Genomic DNA, 27,913 nt, shown 5'->3' with positions numbered 1-27,913 from the left:
ACTCAATAAATAATAATGGTATTCATAAACATTTTAATATAAATAAAAAACAGTGAAAAAAGTTATTTTCTATGAAGTCTCATATGTTGTGCTATGCTTTTTGAAGCTTGAAGTGCAGTTTTATCTTTTCCATAATAATCAACAAATTCTCCTTTGGGACTTATTAAGTACATCACAATAGTATGGTCAACCTGAAAAGTAAATATATGAGGGATTAAAAATTATTTTACTAAATTCAAGACCATATAAATATGATAATACACTTATTTTAATCACAATTAAATTACTAAATTTGTTATACATATTTTTTAAGCATCATTTCTGAAACATTTAGTGTAACTTCCAATTAGGTTGTAAACCTGCCAAAAATGCAGGCCTGTTGAAGTAAAATTCCAAAATCAAATGTGGATGGACGGGAGAAAAAGCTGACTATTAAGACTGCCAACTATTAAAGGTAAAGATGAGATCCTATAATAATCTATATATTAAAATATCCGATATCTGGTGCTTATGTTTTGTTTTATATCTATAAACCCTCTTAATAGACATGCTAGGACTTTACATCATCTCACAGTAGACATACTGATGTTAAATAAACTATTAGTTTGCCGTTTGATAGATAAAAAAGCTAATCATTAATTACAAAAAATAAAATCTGAAGTAATGTCATCCCCGTTATGCCACTATAATCATGATAATACTGGTATCCACAATATTGGTACTTACAATATAATCTCCATCTTCATCAACTGGTCCTTTGCTGTAATATACTCTAAATGTTCTGGTCATTTGTTGTATTTGTTCATGAGTTCCAGTAAGTCCTAACAGTTTCGGTGAAAATTCTGAAAATAAAACAATAAAACTGACTCGTATAGCCTAGTTTACAAGAACATATATCCTTAATATCCTATAAGCTGTACTTGCTTTTAGAATAAAGTATTATTACTATTGTTCAGTCAAGGGTCAAAATCACTGCCTCATTCTAAAATTTTCATACATGTATATACACTGAGTTGTGAGATATAGGTCTATACCTTGTGTATTATTGAAAGTTTCATGTAAATCAGCCATCAATTGTCCATGGTTTGACAAAAAAGTGGAATAAAATGATGTTACAGCATAAAAAATGCATTATTTAGGGGTCAATACTTTGCATTTACAATGTGATGTGTTTAAAAAGAATTTGTTTTTTATTACTAGTTATATCTATTTATATGTAAAATGTGTACTTTTTTCACCAGAATAAAAAAAGGCTTCAAAATATAATAGCCAATTTTGTGAATCTTCTCTTCTGACATATATAAATCAAAGTGCTTGCAAGCACTGAAGCATTGAAGGGTAAAGATTGTATTAATCTATCAGTGAGAATTAAATCAAATATATTATTTTCTTTGGTTACATCTTCTGACATCAGACTGAGACTTCTCTTGAACTGAATTTTAATGTGCATATTGTTATGCGTTTACTTTTCTACATTGGCTAGAGGTATAGGGGGAGGGTTGAGATCTCATAAACATGTTTAACCCCACCGCATTTTTGGGCCTGTCCCAAGTCAAGAGCCTCTGGCCTTTGTTAGCCTTGAATTATTTTAAATTTTAGTTACTTGTGTACAATTTGGAGTTTAGTATGGCGTTCATTATCACTGAACTAGTATTTATATTTGTTTAGGGGCCAGCTGAAGGACACCTCAGGGTGCAGGAATTTCTCACTGCTTTGAAGACCTGTTGGTGACCTTCGGCTTTTGTCTGTTCTATGGTCGGGTTGTTGTCTCTTTGACACATTCCCCATTTCAATTCTCAATTTTATTGCATTGCCAATTGTCTATTGCAAATAGAATTATTGTCAATGGGAGATAACTCCAATTTTTAAAGATATTAACTTAAACAACATAACAATGACATCATTTATCTTTTCAGAACAGGTATTAGATTCCTGCACCTTGCAAAAGTTATGTAATTTTCTTGACAGTTGTAACATCGTTTTGTGACTTGAATAAGTATATTATTACATTGATAAATTTCTGTAAATGTTTATGGATAGAATGTATAGAATGTTATGATCAATGCACTATATTGTGTGTATAAAGAAGGTAGTGATCAGCCTTGGAAGATTTAGATATATGGGCAGGAATTCGCTAGTGAAATTTTAGGGTCAATAGTGTTTATCCAATTAAAAAATAAAGAAATCATGCAAATATGGAGAATAAACATTGTTTAAATATCAAAGTGGGTTAGTCTTTATTGCCAAATGCAAAAAAAATGGATCCAATTAAAAAAATCAACAAAAAATCAGCACTTGTTATGTGCTGGTAGTTGAAAACTGTAGACAAAAAGTGTGACATTTCTGCAGTGGCAAAACCCCTAGTCATATTTAGAATATGCCTGATGAATTGTTCTACTATCATAGTTGAAAATCAACTGCAAAATGATCTGTCTATCATTTAGAAACCCCATTTTGTACAGAATCCGATTATTGCTGCAAATAAAATACGTTTGAAAATGGACAAGTGCATGTAACTTTTCCCGTCAACAAATGTTACATGCACCTTTTCATTAGCTGATTAGCTTTGGAAACAAGTTATTGGTCCAGCATGGCAAATTTTGAAAGGTGTCAACAATGGGTACAATTTGGATTTCATGATTTTTATCAATCAACTGAAGTTTGAAAAATATAGAAGGTAAGAAAATTTATTTCATTTTCGTGTCAATACTGCCCAATAATACTCATCTTTTTATAACAGTTGTATACTTTTTATAGTAAGCATTACCATAATTATTTTTTTCACATTTCAACCCACTGACAATTACATTAAAATGTGGCTTTGTCATCTTTCACACTAGGCATCTACCAGTGATCAAGCAGATGATAAGAGAGTGGGACCAGGTTAATTTGACCACACAATGAAGTGTTACATGCACTTTCTGTGTAAATTAGGTTCTTTGATAATGATGTGTGACTTGCTTTGCAATTTTGTCAAAAAATATAAGTTTATCTTGTATTTAAACAGGTTTGACCCTTACGATATTCATTTTATTGCTGGAGAGATTTCTGTACATAACATTGACACGAAAATATTTACCAAGGAAAGGTGTCTATGATACATGCAAAAGCTTTTTTTTGTACGGTTTGCCTTATCAATCTAATTTTTTACATGAAATACCACAGATTAATTGCCAATTTGATTAACTAGTACTTGTATTCATTCTCAGCATTATAAAGATAACTGGCCACTTAATTTCAAAACATAAAATGTAACATTGACACCAGAATAAAAACAATATTACTTTATTACACTTAAAGCATAATTGGCCAGTGCATAATATTAAATCAAATGTAAATTTATGCTGAATTCTTAACAGAGAAGTTCTTGATTTCTAGACTTTACAATATTTACTTGTAATTCTTATCGTTTAAAGGCATGTAACATTGACACATCTTCTGCGTCGAGGTTACATGCTACAACCTAATAAATGTGCATACAATTATTCAATCAATAAAATCTTGTTGAAATTTAAATTTGCTTCATTAAAATGATACATGTATTAAAGAAATAAATGAGTTTTAATTATTTGTGTTTATTTTTTTCCTGATTGACTAGCAATTTTTCCTCATCATTTGTTGGTGTTCCTGTCAATGTTACATACATAACCCAAAATTATAATGTTTTAAAAGCATTGATTTCCAAACCTCTGTTATGAGCTTTAAAATGAGTTTATCTGAGTTTATAAATGACTAACATCTGAAATATTGTCATCACACAATTTCTTTGATGCTCCTATGATAACTTTATGAGTAACATGGACTACAATATTTGTATCAGGTCTTTTTTGTGTTACATGAGAAGATTTTACTGTGTTGAAATCAACAGTTAATCTAATTTTTAATATTCAAAGTTATTATTATTATACCTATTTTAAAAAATAATATATAAAGTAAACCCAAATTAAACTTTTTTTTCATAAAGAAATTGTGTATGTAACATTGACAGAGTCTATTATTTAGACTTTCACATGTTCAGGCCAGTGTTACATGTGTAAACAAAACTTACTGCCATATGGAGTTATTATCTTATTTTTATTTTACAAAATTAAAGCGTTTTCATGTTTTCCTGTTTAATTTGTCTTTTAACACTAGTTAGTAACATTGACAACAATATTTTGTGTCAAGATTTTTTTATGTTACATGCAAAGGTATTACTTCCTTAAAGTCAGACATTTATATAACATTTTATAACCTAAATGATTAATTAGATATTACTGGGCAGCAATTATATTATTTCTCCAAAGTTGACTATTAAGCACACCACTTTCATCTTCTGGTCTTCATGTATGTAACATTGACATACAACCTTTTACTTTTCAGTCAATGTTACACGCATGAACAGAACTGATAACATTTACTTACTCCTTTGCTCTATAAAGAGATTATTGATAATTTAACTTGTTTTACCACCATCAAACTTCATTTTTATTTCTAAATATAGATATTCTTTTTAGAAGTGTATTTTCTTCATTGACAACAAAATTGGTGTCGGTCTTGAAAATTTACATGCAATTTTTAATAAAAAAAAAGCAATATAAATCTAAGAAGAAAAAGATGATCAGCAATAAATGTGATGAAGGAAACTCTCAGGAAGATGCTGCAAAAAGATACTGTCCCTGTCAACCAGTCAGATGGTGATGTCCCTGGCAGCCAGACAGATGGTGATGTCCCTGGCAGCCTGGAAGATGGTGATGTACATATCAGTCAATCAGTTAGTTGGTGATGTTCCTGTCAGTCAGTCAGTCTGTGATGTTCTTGTAAGCCAGTCAGAGGGTAATGTCCCTGTCAGCCAACATATGGTGATGTCCTAGTCAGCCTGGCAGATGGTGATGTTCATATTAGTCTGTCAGTTGGTGATGTTCCTGTCAGTCAGTCATATGGTGATGTTCCTGTCAGCCAGTCAGATGGTGATGTCCCTGTCAGCCAGTCACATGGTGATATCCCTTTCAGCCTGTCAGATGGTGATAACCCTATCAGCCTGGCAGATTATGATGTCTGTGTTAGCCAGTCTGATAAGGTCCCTATTAGTGAGTCAGGTGTTGACGGTCCTTTCAGTCAGTCAGATAGTAGTTCTGTGTCAGAAAACCAGATGATGGTGACTGTGTATGCAGACATACTAGTGATCTCCAATTTGACCATTCTACAGCAGTGTAGAAGATATTTATTTCAAAATCTTGTTTATTTATCCCTTTTCATTCACCAGTCAACACATGTATCATGTGTATTTACTGATGCTCATTATAGAAATCATGAGGAATTCAATTTGTAACATTTTTTTATAATTGTTATGCCAATAATTGACATTCCAGAATATCTTTTGCATTATAAGAGGTTCAGGCTCCTTCTGATATCAAAATAATAATAATAAACTCATCATGTATACCAGAATTGAAATTTTGAAGGCCAGAAACGCTTTTCGTTTACAAAAGACTATTCAGTAACGCTAATGAAACAAAAAAGTAAAAGAAGGCCAAATAAAGTTGAAAACAGGACTATGGTCTAATGGGTGTTGGTTTTCTCTTCTGAATTGTTTTACACTGGTCATTATGGGGCCCTTTAAATTGTGGCTTTCTGTAGTTTAGGTAACAAGTTTTCAAGATGAAATGGCATTGAAAAATCAAAACAAGATATTTGAGAGTTTCTATATTATTGTAAATTTTATAATCTATGCATGGATTTTGGTTCTGATTGAGGGTAGATTAATTGTTGTTTTGTTTTTTTCCTTTTTTCAGATAGATAGTTGAAGATGTTGGAGACAGAAAACAAGAAACAATAAACTTGTTTTGAATGTTTGAAATAAAATTTATTGTTTAAACCTTAAAAAGTTATCATAAATGTAAGATTAACCAGCAGAAATAAAACGAGATATAGGGTGATATGTCTATCAGACAACAACCTCAAAGATGAAACCCAAATTGTTCTTGATAGAAGTTATGTAAACAATTGAAAATAAGATTCTCAATAAATGCAGCTGTATCAACCTCTCATCATGCTCGTAGATTTGTCCATGTTTTGTCTTGGTTTTTCATACTATTAGTTTTATGTGTAACTAAATGTGTCACATGAATGAGGGATACATGTAATCATTTTGTACCCTTACTTTGTCAGTATTAGTTATTGAGTGAAGAACTTCGTGGATGCTGATGGTTGTGTGGTTGTCTTCTTATCAATCTCATCCCTTTGCAATGCTTTGCATAAAAAAACGGGTTGCTTACTTACTGATATAAAAATGTTTCATGTTGTGGAAATTTTGGATGACTCCTTCATCAATTGATCTATCTTTGGTCTTAATTTTATTTTTCTGGTTATTTTGACATTTGAATATCTTTTAATTTAGCCTTCCATAGTGTACCACCATGAACAAGCATAACTACTGGTATAGTTAAAAAAATATGTCTGCTGTCTGAAATTTAGGTGAATGGTTTTGGTATTTAAATAATTTAAATAATATCATATATGAGAAATGTGGCAGTATAATTGTATAATTTACATTCAGATGGTTGTTTGGAGGCTTTTTATATCTTTTAAGGTCAATTTTGGCATGGTTCATTATTTATATTTTTTGTGTCCACGTTACATGCAACATTTAAGTCACTATTTTATGACAGAAATGAGATAATTGCAAAAATATTCATACAATTTTTTAATGTGAGGGTAACACAATGAAAAAGAGCCTTTACATGTTCAGAAAGAACATGATTCTTACTGTATTTATCTCTTAAACATTGCATGTAACATTGACAGAAAAGTAGAGGAAACTTGTTTTCACAAAATTTCTGAAAGAAATGAAAATATACATTTTAGATTTTTGATGATAGACAATGTTTTGTGATCAATATATATGATATTGAATGTTGAATAAGTTAAGGAATCATTAATCTCAATTTGGAAAAAGTGTCCATGTTACATGCTCCAAATTCATTATTTGCTTTGGTTCCAAACTGACGCAAGTTTAAAAATGTTTTTTTTTGGTTACAAATAGAAGGACACCATTTGTAGCAATAATTTGTATAAAATTTAGAAGCTTATTATGATTTTTATTTTTTTCTTACAATGTCACACTAAAGTAGCATTAGCGAATTCCTGCCCATATCAAGTCATTAACATAGGATTTTGATTCCCCAAAAATCACACTCAATGTACTTGTCATAAAAATCCTGATAAATAAAATCTTATACATATGCATCAAATATAATTGATTTGAAAAATTTAGTTTGTGTCCATCATTGTCCATCATGTCCATAAATCAAACTATCTTTATCCATTGAAATAAAATGTTATGAAAAGAAACACTTCAATAAGAAACATAGAAAACCTAAAACATTGACATCTATCAGGAAGTTAAAACAATTTTTCATTCAAATTCAACAGAGGTAGTTTTTGTACTAATAACAATGCTTGAAAAACATGATACTCATACATGTTAATGATATTCCCGTACAATTAAGGGTGGATTTAAAAATAAATAGTATAAGCAAAACCAGAAATCGGCAAACACATGACAGAAGGAAGTATTAAGTAAGTAATGAGATATATTTCTAAATAATAACTAATGTATTATGGCAAAAGCATTTGTAAACTTTGAGTTCTGTTTAATGCAGGGTTTTAACTCAGATTAAATATATTAACAAAGATTCAACATATGAGTGTTAGTATATAACAATAATACGTTACAACTAACAAAATGACTTATACCAGAAGGATTTTCTGATATATTATGCATCAGATTTTTTCATAAATTTGTGAGTATCTTCACATGAAATTCAAATAAACGTTTATTCATGCTTCTGTGTATCATTGCCATGACAGAAGTATTTTCCTTCTGCCAGTCTTTTAATTTTATGTTTCTACAAACTGCAACTCCTTGGATCTCAGCCAGAAAAACAACACATCTTATACATGTAATACACTGAGAATCACAAAATCCATTTCCATTGCTTAATAACAAGATGTGAAAGGATTGTTGCCAATCAGACAAGAATCCACCATAGTCCGAATAATTATCACTAAATTACAGGCTCATCAATATGTTGGGTTAAACATGCTTGTGAGGGTTCAGTACTCTCTTTACTTGGGACAAGCCTGTGACGGCAAAACATAAAGAATAAACAGCTGGGCCATGAGCGCATGATACGCCCGACGTCTTATGTGGAAGTTATATGCAATAATCATAAATAGTTTCTGAGAAAGTTTTAAGCAATAACCATATATTGTTTTTGAGACACGGCGGGAAATCCTCCACTCTGGTTTTTTTTTTTTACAAAAAACTAAATATCACTAAAATAAAATTTTGAATCAAAACCAAAATGTATACAGATCTTTAGATTAATATAACAAAGAAGTGTGTAAAGTTTTAAGCAATAATCATTTAATTATTTTTGAGATAGGGCACGACATGTAAAAAAAACTCCCCTGTTTAACAAAATACTCAATAACTCAAAAATAAAATTTTGAATCATCACCAAAAAGTATACAGATCTTTAGATCAATATAACAAAGAAGTGTGTAAAGTTTTAAGCAATAATCATAAATCGTTTTTAAGATACGGCGCGACATGTAAAAAAAACCTCCCCCTTTTTTACAAAATACTCAATCACTCAAAAATGAAATTTTGAATCATCATCAAAAAGTATACAGATCTTAAGATTATTATAACAAAGACATGTGTAAAGTTTTAAGCAATAATCATAAATCCATTTTGAGATATGGCGCGACATGTAAAAAAAAAACCTCCCCCTTTTTTACAAAATACTCAATAACTCAAAAATGAAATTTTGAATCATTACCAAAAAGTATACAGATATTAAGATTATTATAACTAAGAAGTGTTTAAAGTTTTAAGCCATAATCAAGAATCCTTTTTGAGATACAGTGCGACATGTGAAAAAAACACACCCCTGTTTTAGTTACAAAGTGCCGTAAATCAAAAAGTTTAAATCTAATTTTCACCAAAAAGTATACAGATCATTTGACCATCATAAGAAACAACTATATCAAGTTTCATGAAATTTGGATAAGTCGTTTTCAAGTTACAGTGCGACATGTTTACGCCGAACAGACAGACGGACAGACACCTGACATGTGTATACCATAATACATCCTGTCAAAATTTTGACGGACGTATAAAAACTGTAGAATCAGTTGGAAATCTGTTTAGCTTGATATGGAGGGTTCAGAAAAAATAGAAATAATTGCTAGCATTTATTATTGCGATCTTAGAAAATGGACAAATTTGCAAGTTTATGTATTGCAATTTCAGAAAAATAAAAATAAATTATATATTGGTGTGAAATATTAGAATCTGAGTTCTTTTTATTATGATGTTTACACAGACACATTATTGACCTCAATAAAAACCTTTGTGAATTTACTATAACATTAAGACAAAACACAGTAAGTACGTCATATACCTATCTAACATTACTAACAATAACTGAAAGTTTGTAAGAGAATTTCGTTCTATAAAAAAAAAAGAGGACTTTGGATATGATTGCCAATTATATAACTTCCCATCAGATATGCATGAAGTGTTAGTAAGCAATTATCATGATTATATGCCACCGTACAGACTTCAACAATAACAAAAGTGAGCTAAAAGAGACCTGACATGAAAAATGGGACATAGTTCAAAAGTGAAAATGTAATAAACTAATTTACATGATTTAGAGCAAAACATTTAGTCAAAAAAATATATGACAGACATATTTCTAATTACTGAAATACATGTGATGACTTCTCATTAATATTGAAATGCTGTGGTCTGTTCTTTTTCCATTTTAAATCATATTTTGCTATTCACCTATCAAGGGCATTTGAATGAGAGGCATTTATAAAACAAATTTGATGGCCACCTATGATTTACATATTTGTGTAAACAAACAAATATTTTAAACAGACATTATTTTCAAACAAAGATTTAAAGAGTTTAATACTGTAAATTTAGAAATTATTGCGATGTTTTATCACGTTTATTATTGCGACAATTTCTGAATATCGCAAAAATTAAAATAAAATTTTAGTCTTAAATGACAAAATCGCAATAATAAATGCATGCTATAATTTCTGAATTTACAGTACTAGTACATGTATCACGACATTCGCAGATCCAGGGGGGGTTCCGGGGGTTGGAACCCCCCCTTTTTTTAGGGTTGGGAAACACCCCCCCCCCTTTTTATAATGGCTGGATCGGCCCCTGCACGAATATTTATTTACCTTTACAATATTTTTTAACGGCTTCTTTACTATCTCTGTCTGGATCTACTGTTACAAATAATGGTACTAGTTCTGGGACACCAGCTGTTTTGCCTGTAAATTATTTATATAAAAAAATGAAATCTGATCTTATGTCTATGTTTTACTTACAATGATCATTATGATACACTTTTAAAGCATTGAACAAAGATCATGAAAATTGAAATCAATGATGTAATAATTAGCAGAATAGAAACTGAAAGTAAAATGGAGTGTTTTCATATCCTTGTAAGCTTGAATCTATTAAATATAGAACCATAACAATTTGTATGTTGGGGTTTTTTTTTCTGATAAAAGACAGTACTGTCATGACCGTATCCTGTTAATTTGAATTTTACTCATTTTTTTCTCTTTAAAATGGGAAACAACTCCAATCAAAACATTTCCACAAACTATTATAGCCCAGCTTCCATTTATCATGTACATACATGGAATAAACAGATTTTTGACACTTATTGATCATGTTGATGAACTGAGAATAATCAAATTAACTAGAAGAATATGAAAGAACCAAAACATTTATTTGAAATGGAAGAAATATTATAAATTGTCTCTTTTCTCAAATCTTTTGACTAAAATTTGAACTTTATATTGAATCTTTCCATTTAAGATTGATTCATGTCTCTTCTTTTTCAATGTACTCACCTAAAATATCTACAACTTCACACATTTTTTCTATTTCATCCGGGCAGATATCTGGACAATGTGTGAAACCAAAATAAATAGCCAGCCATTTTCCTTGATAATCTTTGTCTGTCTTTGGCTCACCATTGTAGTCAACTAAAGACCATTCTCCTCCTATTGCAGCTTTACCTACTGATGCATTTCTCTCTCGGGCTAATTCTATAATCAAAAGAGGAATGGTTAAATAGTTATAAACAGTAGTTCATAGAAAGGTAAACATGTACTGTGGATTCATTTATTTTCGTGGGTATCAATTTTCGTGGATTGAGAAAACATTGCATTTTCGTGGATACTTGAATTCGTGGTTTCCCGATTTCTGTGTACAAAGCCAATCGAAAATTTGTAATTCGTTGAACATATGAATTCGTGGTTCACCTGTACCCACGAAACCCACGAAAATTGGTATCCAACGAATAATAATGAATCCACAGTAAATGGGGAAGTTTGTGTGAGCATGACACTGGTATAATAACTCATCACATTGTGTGCCTGTACTAACTTGTATACATAGAATAAACAATCTAGAAAACATAAACAAGAGTACACACGCTGAAATGTCTCACCTTCTTTACTAATCATTGATATTATGTTGATAGTCTAAAGTATAAAGCTTTATTACAACTGTCACATAAACATGATAAACTTAACATTAACCAAGATAACTAAACAAAGACCAATGAACCATGAAAATGAGGTCAAGGTCAGATAATTCATGCCAGGCAGACATGTACAGCTAACAATGCTTCCATACAACAAATATAGATGACCTATTACTTATAGTTTAAGAAAAATAGACCAAAACACAAAAACTTAACACTGTGTAATGAACCGTGAAAATGAGGTCACACTCATTTAAAGCCTGCACGACTGACATAAAGATCATAAAATATTTCCATACACCAAATATAGTTGACCTATGGCATATAGTATTAGATTAAAAAGACCAAAACTCAAAAACTTAACTTTGACCACTGAACCATGAAAATGAGGTCAAGGTCAGATGACATCTGCCTGCTTGACATGAACACCTTATAATCATTCCATACAACAAATATAGTAGACCTATTGCATAAAGTATGACAAAAACAGACCAAAACACAAAAACTTAACTTTAACCACTGAACCATGAAAATGAGGTCAAGGTCAGATGACACCTGCCAGTTGGACATGTACACCTTACAGTCCTTCCATCATGTCCATACACCGAATATACTAGCCCTATTGCTTATAGTATCTGAGATATGGACTTGACCACCAAAACTTAACCTTGTTCACTGATCCATAAACATGAGGTCAAGGTCAAGTGAAAACTGTCTGACGGGCATGAGGACCTTGCAAGGTACGCACATACCAAATACAGTTATCCTATAACTTATAATAAGAGAGAATTCAACATTACAAAAAATCTGAACTTTTTTTTCAAGTGGTCACTGAACCATGAAAATGAGGTCAATGATATTGGACATGTGATTGACGGAAACTTCTTAACATGAGGCATCTATATACAAATTATGAAACATCCAGGTCTTCCACCTACTAAAATATAATAAATATATGGAATTGTGTAAAAATTGTACTCAATACTTTACCTTGTGCATAATGTTTACAGATATTTATGCAAAATTGAAATATTATTAATAAACTATTATAGCTTATATATATTTCTGAGTGTAGTATGAAGTCCATTATCACTGAACTAGTACACATTTTTGTTTAGGGGCAAGCTGAAGCAGGTCTCCAGGTGCAGGTTTTCTAGCTGTATTCAAGACCCTTAGGTGGCCTTCAGCTGTTTCCTCCTCTTTGGTTGGGTTGTTGTCTCTTTAACACATTTCCCAATTCCATTCTCAATTTTATTTAACACAAACTCATTCAAGCATGATATTAATGAATATCCACAATGATCAGAAAAAAAGATGTTATTTATCCCTAACATGCTGAAATGCACTACTCATTTTAGCAATTTCAGACATGAATAAAGGTAGATAACTCATACATGTCATATTTTCGATAATTCTTGAAAAAACTGTACTAAAACAAAATAATTTCAAAATCACTTATAACATGTATAACATGTATAATATCAAGTGACATGGGATATTCCCCTGTCTGTTTTATTATCGGTTTCATGTTATTATTCTGTATGAGGTTGCATGACCAGCTATATATAGAATGTTTTATTTTCATTAAATTGGCTCACAGGGAGCAAAATAGAATATAAAACATTAATAGGACAATAACAAATTGGATAATATATATACATGATATACACTACACTTACCTAGTTCACGCTTCTTCTTAACATTATTAAAATACAGTAACATTACTGTACCAACTGCAGCAGTAAGACCAAGAGTTTTCCATGTGACTGGCTAAAACCATAAAACAATACATTAAGTTCGTACCAGGGCTTCAGAAACGGTCATATATTCCGAACATTTGATTAATGTCCGGTAAAAGTCCGGCTGAGCAAAGCATGAAACAGTCATATACATTTTAGTTTTCAAGGCTTTTGCAGTCATTTTAACATAATTCACGATCTTTTTGACCCAACCTTTTTGCCTTTCACATCTACACATTTCCGGTCATAAAAGTGACATGATGATTAATTACTATCAAAACAATCCCTACTTCATTTTTTTTACTTCAATACTTTCTAATTTTAATCAAGGCTAATTAGTTGTTTTGACAGGTGATATTTACCTGTTCAGGTGACAGGTAAACTATGTTTAGTACCGGACATCGTATAAATTGATCGATCTATTCACAATTATTTTCTTACATTTTAGCGGTTTGTAGCTCATTGATTTAGTCCAAAAGATTAAAATTTTAAGAAATTAGTTTACCTACATGATTTGATAAAAAAAATTTAAAAAGGTTTAAATGAAAAATTGTCAGAACTACGTCAAATGAACTAGAACACGTGTGCGCATGTGCAAAGGTGGGAAATTTAATTATGCATCCTTTATTTCTTCAAAATGCTAAAATTATCATTAATACCTGTATCTAGACAGGAGTGGCTTGCTTATTTAGCTCTAAAACAAAAATCTTCCATGATTATAAATTACAGGGGGAATAGGTTCAACAATTTGTTTACAGGTGCTGTTTCTATTTTAAACCATTCTGAAGACATAATTGACTTTATTTCGAACTATAGAGAAAATCCAAATGATAAATTGCAATCTGTTCTTGCTGACATTAAATGTCCTGATGTTCTCTCCCATGTTTCCGCCATTGCTATAGCATCTATGATTTTAGCTGAACCATTCTGGAATGTAATTAACAGTGATGAACATTACTTAGATCTTTACAAATTTATTATACCTTTAAGAGATAGATTGGTTGATTGGAGCTCCAATGATTTCAATGTTTTTGATTTTAATTATGACGAAATTCCTAGTTTATATGAACAATATCCACATGACATAATTCAAAAGGTATTCAACAAGGCAAAGATACATCCTTAAACTAATGACATTCTTAAAATTATATGTTCATCCATGTTGACAATTGTAACCAGGTGCTCCGCAGGGCGCAGCTTTATACGACCGCAGAGTTCGAACCCTGAACAGTTGGGGCAAGTATGGACAAAACATTCAAGCGTGATACAGCTCTGAATTTGGACTGTGATCAAATTTTTGACATTACATGGGTTTTTTTTACACAAAACAAATGTCAAGATTTTACAAATCAATTAAAAATTTCTTCTTCAAACTTTTTAAATCTAAAATTAAATTCAATTCAATTCAAAATATTTTATTGTTCAAATATCAAATGTACATTTAAACAAAGGGATTGGACAAAAGGCAGTGCCTATACAAATCCTTTCCCATACAAGATGGATTGAATAACATGCATGATAGTATATAATTTTCTGATAAGTTAATTATAGATCATACGTTGTTGCAGTGAGTCAGGGGAGGCAATTCCCCCACTTCTTGAAGTATTTTATTGTGTATATGTATATAAATAACTATGTTAACAAAGTCAAAGCAAGACCTACTGAAGGTGGTGTCGAATTTTATACCACATTAATAAGTGTTGGTAAGGAATCAAGTAGATCATTAAGTGATTTTTTACTCAAATTCACAAACTCACTGCAACAAAGTTGTTCTATTTATATGAATAACAAGAATTGATTGGCCCTTTTTTGCAATACATAAGTAATTTAGTGTACCATCTTATTACATGACTATTAGTTTCTTGATTTTTGAAAATATAATTACTAATAAATTAAAAATAATTAAAATTAAATAGTTGCAGGGGTTAAAAAATCCACTAGCCCGACGCCCGGGAGTACAACATTTAGGCCTCGGGCAACCAAAACTTGTAACCCAATATGCCCGACGGACTAGTAACAAAAAATTCTTGGCGTTTCCAAAATATAAAGTGGAAATCCCCTCATCACTATTATATCGTAGCCAATCAGATTCGACTACGTCATCTGGGATTCCCAGAATTTGAACTGATTTTGTAGAAGGATCCCGTACTTTCAATATCGATTTTTCAGTACAGGGGTATTGTAAATTGCTTATGCAACAAGAGAAATATAATGTAACCAGATTGTACCTCCTTCTGAATAATTTATTGAATTAAAAATGTGAACCCCTTTTAACAGCAGACACCCGACTTTTGTCAGATATAAATTTGTAACATGTGCACATGTTATGGAAGCCATTTTGTTTTTGTTTACGTACTGTGAAGAAGCCTCTAGAACCATGACCTATATATTAACAGTCTTCAGAAAACTTAAACTTGATGCAATAATATTTCATCATTATGATTATCTTCTTTGATATTCAAATGAATTTGATTTTTAAAGAAATAAAATTTATTACAAATACAATTTCAATTAAGAGACTGCTCAGTTTGGAATCTATTAATAGCGCACAATTAGCTTACCTGTAATAAATGTAAATATCGATATTACTGTACTATGTTTATAAAACTATTATAAAAGACACAAAGTATGGATGGTGATATTTATTCACATATATATTTGTGGTCATTTGATTTATTTTAATACATTGAATTTTTAAAACTGAAAACAAATATGAGCATAATATGTAACCAGCTGATATTTCTTTTACACAAAAATGATGAGGTATCTGATAAAAATTACTTCAATCCGTTTATGCCAGGCATGCTTTTATACAACCATGTATAGAAGTGGCCAAGACTTGTACCATCTGAGATTTGAGCAAGTCATTATTACAGTATATTCAATGATAATTCAATTATCGAATTGAATATAATATCTGCTAATGGGATATTTTTTGCTGTAAGTTTTGGGTATCCTATTTGCAAAAAATCTACTGTAAAATGGATAAAAATTGTCAAGTTTATAGAAATCATTGTTTATTGCAGGAAACTCTGAATGTGGAAGGTATACTCGGGCTAGTAGGTCAGTTTTGTTGGGCTATTAATTCTTTCAACAGGGCTAGTAAAATCCTGCTACCAATTAGCCCTGGGCTAGTGAGCTTTAACAAAATTTCTTAACCCCTGAGTTGACACAGCATAGGTTTCTGACACAGAATGAATGTGGTTTAATGAACTTAAAAGTTTTTTTTGCCTTTGAGCAATTCACTATGCTGTTGAATATTAATCCTCTCAAAAAAATGTTTGAAGAAATTTTCTTTTTTATTTATGAAATCTGAAATGACAAAAATTAAACCCCCCCTCCTTTTTTTCACATCCCCGTTTCCCTTTTTCCAAAACTGATATCAATTCAAATTTCTAATGGAGTTTGCAACAATAACTACTCTTTTAAATACATCATAAAATATTAAAATGTAAAATAAAGTGCTTGTTATCACTGAATGGTAAAGATTGGTTGGTAGTAAAAGTGAATATACATTGTTTATTGTATAAAACAATAAAAAAAACTTCATCAGCAACATTTTATATTGGCAAATTTCCAATGAAGTTATTTACATAAAGTTATTGGCAAATAAAAATAGAAAATGACATCATAGTCATGTCTGGCAAATGTCCAACATACATTATCTAAAAACATTTTAGATAAGATAAGGAAAAAAAGCTTCATCAGCAACATTTTATATTGGCAAATTTCCAATGAAGTTATTTACATAAAGTTATTGGCAAATGAAAATATAAAATGACATCATAGTCATGTCTGGCAAATTTCCAACATTTATTATCAACTACTATTCTATACAAAGAAAGATAACTCCAATTGAAAATTAATTGCTATTGCACAATATTGTGCAATTAGATATTTCTTGCTATTGTGCAATACTGTGCAATTGAAAATTTCTTGCTATTGCACAATACTTGATATGGAATCCTGATTTGGACCAACTTGAAAACTGGGCCCATAATCAAAAATCAAAGTACATATTTAGATAAAGCATATCAAATAAGCCCAAGAATTTAATTTTTGTTAAAATCAAACTTAGTTTAATTTTGGACCCTTTGGACCTTAGTGTAGACCAATTTGAAAACTGGACCAAAAATTAAGAATCTACATACACAGTTAGATTTGGCATATCAAAGAACCCATTTATTCAATTTTTGATGAAATCAAACAAAGTTTCATTTTGGACCCCCATTTGGACCAACTTGAAAACTAGGCCAATAATTAAAAATCCAAGTACATTTTTAAATTCAGCATATCAAAGAACCCCAAGGATTCAATTTTTGTTAAAATCAAACTAAGTTTAATTTTGGACCCTTTGGACCTTAATGTAGACCAATTTGAAAACGGGACCAAAAATTAAGAATCTACATACATAGTTAGATTCGGCATATCAAAGAACCCCAATTATTCAATTTTTGATGAAATCACACAAAGTTCAATTTTGGACCCTTTGGGCCCCTTATTCCTAAACTGTGAGGACCAAAACTCGCAAAATCAAACCCAACCTTCCTTTTATGGTCATAAACCTTGTGTTTAAATTTCATAGATTTCTATTTACTTATACTAAAGTTATGGTGCAAAAACCAAAAATAATGCTTATTTGGGCCCCTTTTTGGCCCCTAATTCATAAACTGTTGGGACCTAAACTCCCAAAATCAATACCAACCTTCCTTTTGTAGTCATTAACATTGTGTTTAAATTTCATTGATTTCTATTTACTTAAACTAAAGTTATTGTGCAAAAACCAAGAATAATGCTAATTTGGGCCCTTTTTTGGCCCCTAATTCCTAAACTGTTGAAACCAAAACTCCCAAAATCAATCCCAACCGTTCTTTTGTGGTCATAAACCTTGTGTCAAAATTTCATAGATTTCTATTAACTTAAACTAAAGTTATAGTGCGAAAACCAAGAAAATGCTTATTTGGGCCCTTTTTGGCCCCTAATTCCTAAAATGTTGGGACCAAAACTCCCAAAATCAATACCAATCTTCCTTTTGTGGTCATAAACCTTGTGTTAAAATTTCATAGATTTCCATTCACTTTTACTAAAGTTAGAGTGCGAAAACTAAAAGTATTCGGACGCAGGACGACGACGACGACGACGACGCCGACGCCAACGTGATAGCAATATACGACGAAAAATTTTTCAAATTTTGCGGTCGTATAAAAAGACAACTTAATGACCACCTTAAAAATGGAGTATATGGATCGCTCCCTGATCCAGATCTGAAATCAAGAACATCTCATAGCAAGTTAACAAATATACCCGCGGAAAATTTGTTTGGCGATCTAGACTTTTATTTTAAAAGAAAACCAAATGCAACTTTAAGACACCATTCTGCAATAAGTATGCTCAAACGAAATAAAACAATACAATGGCTAAAAACTAAAACTGAAAATTCCAGGAAAGTTTTACTTTTAAAAGCTAGAAAAAGTGCTAAATCTTTAAAGTCAAAAGAAATTGCATATGAAAAGAGTGTTATGGAAGCTAGGAAAACACATTTACAGCAAATAAAGAAGAAAAAACAACAGCTTGAACAAAAGAAAAAGATGGAAATAAACAAAATCGAACAAAGTGTGAGGCTAATGGGTGGTATAGTGAGATCTAGGAAGGATGTTGACCGTCTTTTACAATTGTCTAAAACAATCAGATTAAAGAAAGAATCAAAGCGCGAAAGCGCTGTAAAGGCAGTTAATTACAGGTTGTGTGTATTTCTAGTCCAGTTATATCATTATCTTCCATAGAACAGAGGTGGTTTGTAGTATTTAAGATTTAGAGTTCTCTTGTACCTAGTTCACCTATATCTATAGTCTACTGTTTACAGTATATTTTCTGTATCTCGCCATGAAATGCATTTTTAAGACATAAGAACTTTTCCTTTTTAATGTAAATAAAACTATTTTTAATTATTGATTATATACACATATTCAATTACTCCTATCCTATGAAAAATAATTCACAAAGATTGACTAGTCTCCGTTCTGTGTGTATTGCTAGAACATCAAGTAACATAATGGGTAATGTTCATAGTAACATGTCAACTCTTTTGAAGACAGAACTTTTTTAAAATTCTCCCTCCATTGAAGCAAAATTATTTTTCAGTATAAACATGATAAAGTTATCTACCTGTATTAATGACCTAGAGACTCTCAAGAGCCTGTGTCGCTCACCTTGGACGGTCTATGTGCATATTAAACAACGGACACATATAAAATGACAAAATTGTGTTTTTGATGATGGGGATGTGTTTGTAGATCTTTCTTTACTGAACATTCTTGGTGCTACAATTATCTCTATCTATAATAAACATGGCCCAGTATTTACAGTTGAAAATATTTTTTAAAAATTAACAAAAAATACAAAAATTTATGAAAATTGTTAAAAATTGACTATAAAGGGCAATAACTCTTTAAGGGGTCAACTTAAAATTTTGATCATATTGACTTATTTGTTGATCTTACTTTGCAGAACATTATTGCTGTTTACAGTTTATCTCTATCTATAATAATATTTAAGATAATAACCAAACTCTGCAAAATTTCCTTCAAATTACTAATTTGGGGGCAGCAATCCATCAACGGGTTGTCAGATTTGTCTGAAAATTCCTGGGCAGATAGATCTTTACTGAAGAGACAATTTCACCCGTGTCAGATTTGCTCTAAATGCTTTGGTTTCAGAGTTATAAGCCAAAATCTACATTTTACCTGTATGTTCTATTTTTGGCCATAGTGGCCATCTCGGTTGGTTGACCGGGTCTAACCACACATTTTTTAAATTAGATACCGCAATGATGATTTTGGCTAAGTTTGGTTAAATTTGGCACAGTAGTTTCAGAGAAGATTTTTTGTAAAAGTTTATGGACGACGAAACCAAGTGATGAGTCAGGTCAGGTGAGCTAAAAAGGAGTTTTTAATCAAGGTAACAATGACATCTGGTGGCCATAAAAGCTGTCTCATTAGCATTTTAACCACTTCCCATATTTGCTTTTAAGACAATAGAAGAAAATTATTCAATGCAAAAACAAAACTTACTTGTAAATATGAAATTCTCTTTACAGTATGAGTTTTTCTCATTGTTGGAGATTGTACAGTAGTACAGTCCTGTAACTGCTTATACCCATTTCTTATCCCCTTTAGTTTGATAAACTCACAGAATATCATATATTTACATTGTGCCACATCTCCTTATTTTTATATTCATTACAATAACATGAACAATTGTAATTCAAATCTATATATCAAAGCAAAATGAATTTCACTACTTTCATTCATGCATCCTTTGGAAAAATATAAGTTCTAAAATGACACAATATATGTTTATTTATATAAAAATAATATTTAGTTTTCGACTCTTAGCAGGTATAAACAAGAATGTGTCCCCAGTACACGAATGCCCCACTCGCACTATCATTTTCCATGTTCAGTGGACCGTGACATTGGGGTAAAAACTCTAATTTGGCATTAAAATTAAAAAGATCATATCATAGGGAACATGTGTACCAAGTTTGAAGTCGATTGGACTCCAACTTCATCAAAAACTACCTTGACCAAAAACTTTAACCTGAAGAGGGACAGACGGACGGACGAACGGATGAACAGACGAACGGACGCACAGACCAGAAAACATAATGCCCCCCTACTATCGTAGGTGGGGCATAAAAATGCACAGCTGTGTCATGATTTGTGAAATCTGTGCTGAAAACATAGGCATTTATGGTGTTTAAGTAATTCCATCTGTGAAGCTCAACATTAGCTCGTCAGTTGGTGGTGGACAGTTATAAATCTTTCCTGCAGGATGAATGTACATCTGTTCAGGAAAACCAATTTCACAAATCAAAACTTTCCTCCAGATTTCTCCTACAATATTCATCCAGTTTAGTTCTTTTGGTTTAACGGGACACCGTCCTGATTTTTAATTTTGTAAACCATTCAGTCTCTTGCTTACAAATGGTGCATGAAAATAGGATGGGAATGCATGGCAGTAGACAAGTCTCTATAAAGTGGGTATGTGCCCTGAAAAAAGTTTTATAACATTAGCTTTTTTGAAACTTGTGAAAGACTTGTGCAACACACATACCTAAATAACTATAACATAGGTGGAGAGCATCATTCATGTCAATGTTTTGTTCCTGTTTACATTGTCATTGATATTTTTCAAGAAAGCCTGAGGCATAGCTCATGAATTCTTGTCATTACAACCGAAATTTACATAATTACTGCTAAAATAATTATCAGTATAATATATCTCTTGTAGAAAAACCATACAATTGTAGTATTAACCAAAAAATGTCAAACAGATGATATTGAATCGTAATCCCAAAAGTTATGACGTCTTGAATTCACCCCCCTTTTTATTCTAAAACGATAATTGCGGTTGCAAACAGACTTTGGTTTACTTGCATGGCGATTATATAAATAACAGTATATATTTCTTAAAGAAAATAAAGTTTTACCATGAATAGTTTCCTGAACGTAGTCGTTTTCAGTAAAATGTGCCTTGCAAACAACAGCTGATTGATATGGGTTCTACGATTGCATCGCACATGACAATCTACGTTTGAGCCATGGCGTTGATCCAACTTTTCCTTCTTATTAAGTCATTTAGAAATGCAAGTCCTCCTCTTAAATGACACTCAGGTACACACCAACAAGGACTAGGCATCGTTAATTGTGTGATTGTTTTGCAGTGCAAAAACGGAAGTTAAGGTCGGAACTGACTGGTCTCACTAATAAGAGACAAGAAGAATTTTAGAGACAAACAGCGACAAGAAGTTTAATTTAGTGATGAATCGACAATAACTAAAAAGGGACAAGCGAATCGTAATTCTCTCACGAGGCTATTCTCATTTGATGTGATAGGGTGAAGCTACACCTATCAAATATGTCCCTATGAAAAAGAAGAATTTCACTGCAAGGAAATGATATTGCATGGTTTTGATTCAATAAATTCTTTAAAAGGAAATTGAAATTTTTTTGTTTTGATGGCCAATTTTTAGTGTGTGCATAAAATATATATTTTTTTATATTTAATAAAAACTAATCCCTTTCTTCTTAATAAAAACATATTTTTATCTATCAATGTACAGTAATATAAAAAATGTTTTATAACCACCCCTATAATAAAAAATAATGCATGTTTTTTTTTTAATATCTATGGGGAATAAGTTGTTGCAATGACATTTTTTTTATTTATGTATAGTCGCTATATAGTCTTCTTGACGCTTCTTCTCGCTAAATTAATTATATTGTCGCTTCTTATCGCTATTTTAATTTTATTGTCGTTTCTTATCACTTTTTGACGCTTTTTGTCTTTAATTAGTGGAACCCTATTCAGGAACGATAATTTCATATTTTACATAACTGAGACCGAAATAACTATAACGTCATACGGCTTCACGTACAGAAATACTTTAAATTGTATATTATGCAATATAATTCACGGTCAGTCGACTTTTAATTATAATATCATGTTATATCAACGAGTGAAATGATTTTAAAATATCTTTAGATCGCAAATAGTACTCGAAATTGAACGGACCTCTTTCCACACGGAATTCGAATAATGATAGTTTGTAATCAGATTGACTGCTTATAATGCAAAAGACACATTAATAAACAGATTTTTAAAACGAACAATACACACTGATCGTTTCTTTATTTCCCAATGTAAATGAAAGGAACAAAAACCAATACATACCACAAAAAGTAGAGGAGAAATTTAAACATTTCCGGATCTATTTCTTGCAAAATGACCCCCAGCAAAGATTTGCGTAAGGAAAGATGAACCTCATGACTTGAAAGTCAGGCCTTAAAGCACTGCCTTTAAAAACCAGAAATCAGTTACTTTATTGTAAACATTTTATGAATTTAGATGTTGATAAAAAAGACATAATGTGGAAAAACACTGTTAACCAAATGAAAGATGTTTTAACACTTACTTTGAAAATTGACAAACAGAAAGTTTTAGAAAAAGGGATATGGGTTGCAGTATCCTACGAGGATAATTGGTATCCAGGGGAAATTATGGATATAATTGACAATGCATACACTGTAAAGTTTTTAAAACGAAAAAGTATGAGAGGAAATACTTTTATTTGGCCAAACAAAGACGATATAGATAGTATTAATGAAAAATTTATAATTTATTCTGATTTTGAAATAATGCCCTCTCCGGGGCTTAGGCATTGGCTCATTCCCGACATGGATGAAATTGAAATATTGCATAAACAATTTGTGGAAAAATACTTTGAAAATTGTTAATTTGTTCTGAAAATGTTTATTTTCAATGTTACATGTAACTGTTTATTGCTATTTTATCTTGTTACTTAAATTATTACATATTCCACTGTTTTATATCATTTTTTGCCAAACCAACCTTTTAAACACACTACAGACTACAGACATATTTGAAATAAACACATTTGGTTATTTTTCCCTGAAAGGATACACCATATACATTTTAGAAATTACATGGTCTTCCTTTAAAAAAACATTGAAACAGTAATTTTTAAAGTATCCAATATATTTTGTGGAAAGTTATAGTTAATTGTTGCCATGGTAATTGACTATTTAGGGATAAAAAAACTATCATTTCCTGACCAGTAAATATATCTTTAACATTGATAAAAGAAAAAGCATGCAAAAAAGTCTCAGAAAACAAATTTGTGCAGATAACTTGGAAATTGAATATTTAACGGGTTGTACGATTGTTGCTTCAAATTAGATCATTGAAAAAAATGGTAACCATGGTAACAAAACTCAATTTCCACTAAAAATATTGCAATTTTGACAGTGCCAAATGAAAGAACATGCCAAATTACCCTGGTAGCCAAATTTATAAGGAGGTAATGCAAATAGTAACGGAATTACAGCCATTTCAAGAGAAAAAATGCTGGACTCTGTCGTTTCTGCAGTTAGGACACATTTCCGAGGGTGCTCGAAGACCTATTTGTGGTGTTTATATTTTTGGAAACTTTGGGTTTAAGTAACTAGTAAAGACCATACCAGTCTAATATATCCCTAAATAGAAGATTTAGAGTTTATTTAGGTTTTGTTAGCAACAAATGTGGAGATAATAGCCTCTAAAATTAGAGATTTTATCATTTTTGTATCATATATATATATAGCAAAAGTGGCAGAAAATATCGCTATTTTTTAAATTTGTTTTGGTCGTAACTTTTGAACCGCTAAAGGTATCTTCATATTTTAAACACCATTTTCTTTGTTTTTATGAGCTCTGTAAGCAGGTAAGTTTAAAGCATTTATATTATGGAAGGGATGTGTTAAAAAAATCATGTGTCATACCTAATCTAAACGTTCATTTCAAGCATTTTGTTGAAGAAATAACGTGGAAAGAGCTTCTTCACTCAGTCATGCTTTGCAAACGTACACGGATTTTACATATCCGTTTATGGTCCATGTTTTACCATTGTCAAGTCAACATCCGGTTTTAGAAAAACGTGATTTTAAAAACGAAAATGAAGTTTTTGACATGTCATTTTGCACAATTAAAGAGTTTATGGCAGATATGAGCACGCTGATGTGCACACTTTGAATGATGCACTGCCAATTTACCAGTTTACATCCAAACATCCAAAACAAAGTAAAGTTTAAAATCGTTTTTTAAAATGTCCGGCTGGCTCAAAAGTTTTTTGGAAGCCCTGGTTTGACATACAGCATTCAAATAAATAGTTTTATTCAATCATACAGATTTATTTGTGTTTAACTCTAGATATTATACCATGTACATTTACATTATTTAGATGCTAGAAATTAAAATTATTGGTCAATTGAACATGTTGAAACATGAACGATCATGACTATTGAGCTTAATGCAATAATTTTATATCTTACCGATCCTACTTCTCTTTTTGATTTCTTTGGAGGTTTTTTGGGTTCCTCAGATTGCTTTGGAGGTTTTTTGTCTTTCTCAGGACTTCCATTTGTTTTATCTGAATTCCACCGTTTAATCACAGAATAAAAAGAACTTGTTCTCTGAAGTATTAATTTTTGACAGTTTGAAAGAGATCGAACCTGATAAAATGGTATAAATGAATTTTGCACAGAATGTCCTGATATGCTTTTACTGGTGCAGGAGTGATTCATAAAGCTCTTCGTCCACTGAAAAAGAACAAATCATTTATTTATACATCATTGTACATGGGATGCTCATACATTGAGAGTCACGTTAAGTGTTTTAAGAGTTGTACATGTATGTACATCATGTACATGAAAACATGTAGAATTTAGCTGATTAGTAATAATACATCTGGATGTTTGGTACATTGTAATGTGTCATTTTATCCTTAAATGGCTAAAACATCCAGTTTACAACAAGTCTGGTACAACATGTACATGTACAAACAATGTACTTTACTGGATGACAATTCTGGAGTAAAAGTTTATACCAGTATTGTGTTTGAAGTACATGTGGAGGAGTTCCTGGGTTTATATCTTATGCAGTTGTCCAATCACATTAACTCTTGAGCTTCGTTTTCCTGTAGTCACTGGTATTAGGAAATTGTAAAGGAATAAATTAAACAATTTCAATATTTTATCTAGATATATACATGATATAAGAAATTACATCAAATAAAATAGCATCCTATAGTCATATACCTTTTTAATTCAATTTTCAAATTGTGCCAGGTCATATGCAGGTTAAGACACTAAAAAAACACCAAAAGAGGTCAATACTTGCACTGCATGTAGATTTAAAATTTAATAATAATCTCTAAATTCAAAAAGTTGTCTTAAAGAGATATAGACAACTTTCATGTTATTTCCTTCAAAACAACATTTTCTCAATGTATACATGCCTTTATGACATCATTTACCAGATATAGAGGATCGCCTGTCATCCTGCACTATTACAGTTCATAAAGCTTCTTCCAGATCATCATTAATTTATGCAGTATAAACTAGAAATAATGTTGTTTCATAGGCATGATAGGTACTTGACCACTATTCAGTCAGAGCTCAGACATAAATAAGTCTGAATCTGCTTTTGACTTATAGATGTCTAAATTTGTAAGTTTTAGGATTTGTCTCCCTTTAATGCAAGACAAAATACGACTTAAATAAGTCAAATATTGTTAAGCAAGAAATGATTGACCAGAATCAAAAAGTTGCAAATATCAATTCTTACAAGTCGATAAGTTACCAAAATTGGTCAACTTCAAGACCCACGCATACTTATAAAAAGGTCATGCATCTAAATCAAATAATGACAACATTGAAAGCCAATGCCTTGTCTTCTAAAGAAAAATATGAATGAGAGTCTGAAAAATCGTGGATCATGTTAATTAACCTTACAATGCAACCACCTGGATCCACACTTAATGAGGTAAAACATCTGTGTTTAGTAAGGATGTTCAATTAGATAATTAAATATAGATAGATCAAGTCCTTGTGAACTCTCAGACAGGTTTTTACTGTCAAAGGTGGTGTAGTTTGGCCACCAAGTCAAGTTAAGTTTTTTCATCAACATAAATAGACCTAAACAAGTCTGTCATTTTGTGACTTAGATAAGTCTAAAATTGAAAACACATTTTTATAAAGAATACATGTTTTGACTTCTTTGAGTCAAAAACAGAAATAGACTTGTTTATGTCTGAGCTCTGACTGCTATTCCCTGATGACACCAATTTGCCAATAATCAATAATATAAGAATTTCTTGCCAAATAATTCGTGCAATATAGCATCATATTTATTCATCCGCTCACTCAACATGTGAAAGAAACTATGATGCCCCTAAATGCACGACAGAAGAGATGAGCCCCTAAACGCACGAAAGAAGTGATGATGCCACTAAACACACAAATGAAGTTCACTAAATTCCGTTTTTAGACAGAAATGCAGAGATCTCTTAGTCCAAATAATTATGACGTCTGGCTATCAATTTTGTGTAATTAGTGAGAGCAGAGGGAAATACAGTGGATTTTTTTTTTATTAAATTACACATTAAGCATTGATTAACTATATTTTAAGCACATAAATTATCCATTTAACTGTTTAACCATGTTAACAGTGAAAGATCGGATCCCACAGACCCAAGGTTACAAGATCGAGGAGAGGATGACGAAATACTATTCATTAAGATACTTACAATATTACATCTTGCTTTAAAATCATTTCTCATCAATATTTTCATTCCATGCCAAGTTGACATTTTCTTATTTAGGGAGGGAATCGTATCAAAAATTAAATGTTGAATAACACGTTTTGTAACAGGGGTAAGGGACAAACACCGATAAGCCTTGAAACCTTCCGAATAAAAATAAACATTTCCGAGTACAACCTGTGGGATAACATAAAATAAATCTGTCCTTCTCGATACAGCATTCAACTTCAAATATCTTTTTAAATCCCGTTCTAACTTAACATAAAGAGCATATAAATCAGCACAAATCACAAAACTCATACACTATCTAAACAAACAACACATGCAATATAACATAAATACTGATTTTTGATAATAAGATATAATTTTAATTTAGTGACAAATAATATGGAAACATGATTATATAAAAAAAATATGTACATGAGAACAAAAAGGAA

General features: G+C 31.2%; 1 protein-coding gene and 1 long non-coding RNA gene across 3 annotated transcripts; both read right to left on the bottom strand.

Annotated features, from left to right (window-relative positions):
• Positions 1-16: 16 nt before the first annotated feature.
• Positions 17-27,628, bottom strand: LOC139501375 (protein SCO1 homolog, mitochondrial-like). 2 transcript variants are annotated; one of them, XM_071290412.1, is made up of 7 exons: positions 27,462-27,628; positions 25,207-25,473; positions 13,256-13,346; positions 10,939-11,136; positions 10,255-10,347; positions 727-842; positions 17-191 (listed from the first exon to the last, which is right to left on the bottom strand). In XM_071290412.1, exons 1-7 carry the CDS (start codon positions 27,522-27,524, stop codon positions 63-65), a joined length of 957 nt encoding a protein of 318 aa, XP_071146513.1. In that variant the 5' UTR covers positions 27,525-27,628; the 3' UTR covers positions 17-62. The 2 variants fall into 2 exon arrangements, with proteins under 2 accessions (XP_071146513.1, XP_071146514.1); XM_071290413.1 differs by lacking the exon at positions 27,462-27,628 and adding an exon at positions 26,190-26,289.
• LOC139501376 (uncharacterized) lies at positions 19,494-22,256 on the bottom strand. Its single transcript, XR_011658533.1, has 2 exons — positions 21,807-22,256; positions 19,494-21,366 (listed from the first exon to the last, which is right to left on the bottom strand). It is a non-coding gene; the product is annotated as an uncharacterized lncRNA (long non-coding RNA).
• Positions 27,629-27,913: the final 285 nt, after the last annotated feature.

Source organism: Mytilus edulis, chromosome 13 (genome assembly GCF_963676685.1).
Source record: "Mytilus edulis chromosome 13, xbMytEdul2.2, whole genome shotgun sequence".
Lineage (NCBI taxonomy): Eukaryota > Metazoa > Mollusca > Bivalvia > Mytilida > Mytilidae > Mytilus > Mytilus edulis.
This window is presented reverse-complemented; position numbering and strand designations above follow the sequence as displayed.

Bases quoted from the DNA above. Each gene is read 5' to 3' on its own strand.
- LOC139501375 (XM_071290412.1), bottom strand. From the start codon at position 27,524: ATGTCAACTTGGCATGGAATGAAAATATTGATGAGAAATGATTTTAAA. The intron at 11,137-13,255 runs GTAAGTGTAGTG...TTTTGATTATAG, and splicing joins TAAGAAGAAGCGTGAACTAG to AATTAGCCCGAGAGAGAAAT. The intron at 10,348-10,938 runs GTGAGTACATTG...AATAATTTACAG, and splicing joins TGAAGTTGTAGATATTTTAG to GCAAAACAGCTGGTGTCCCA.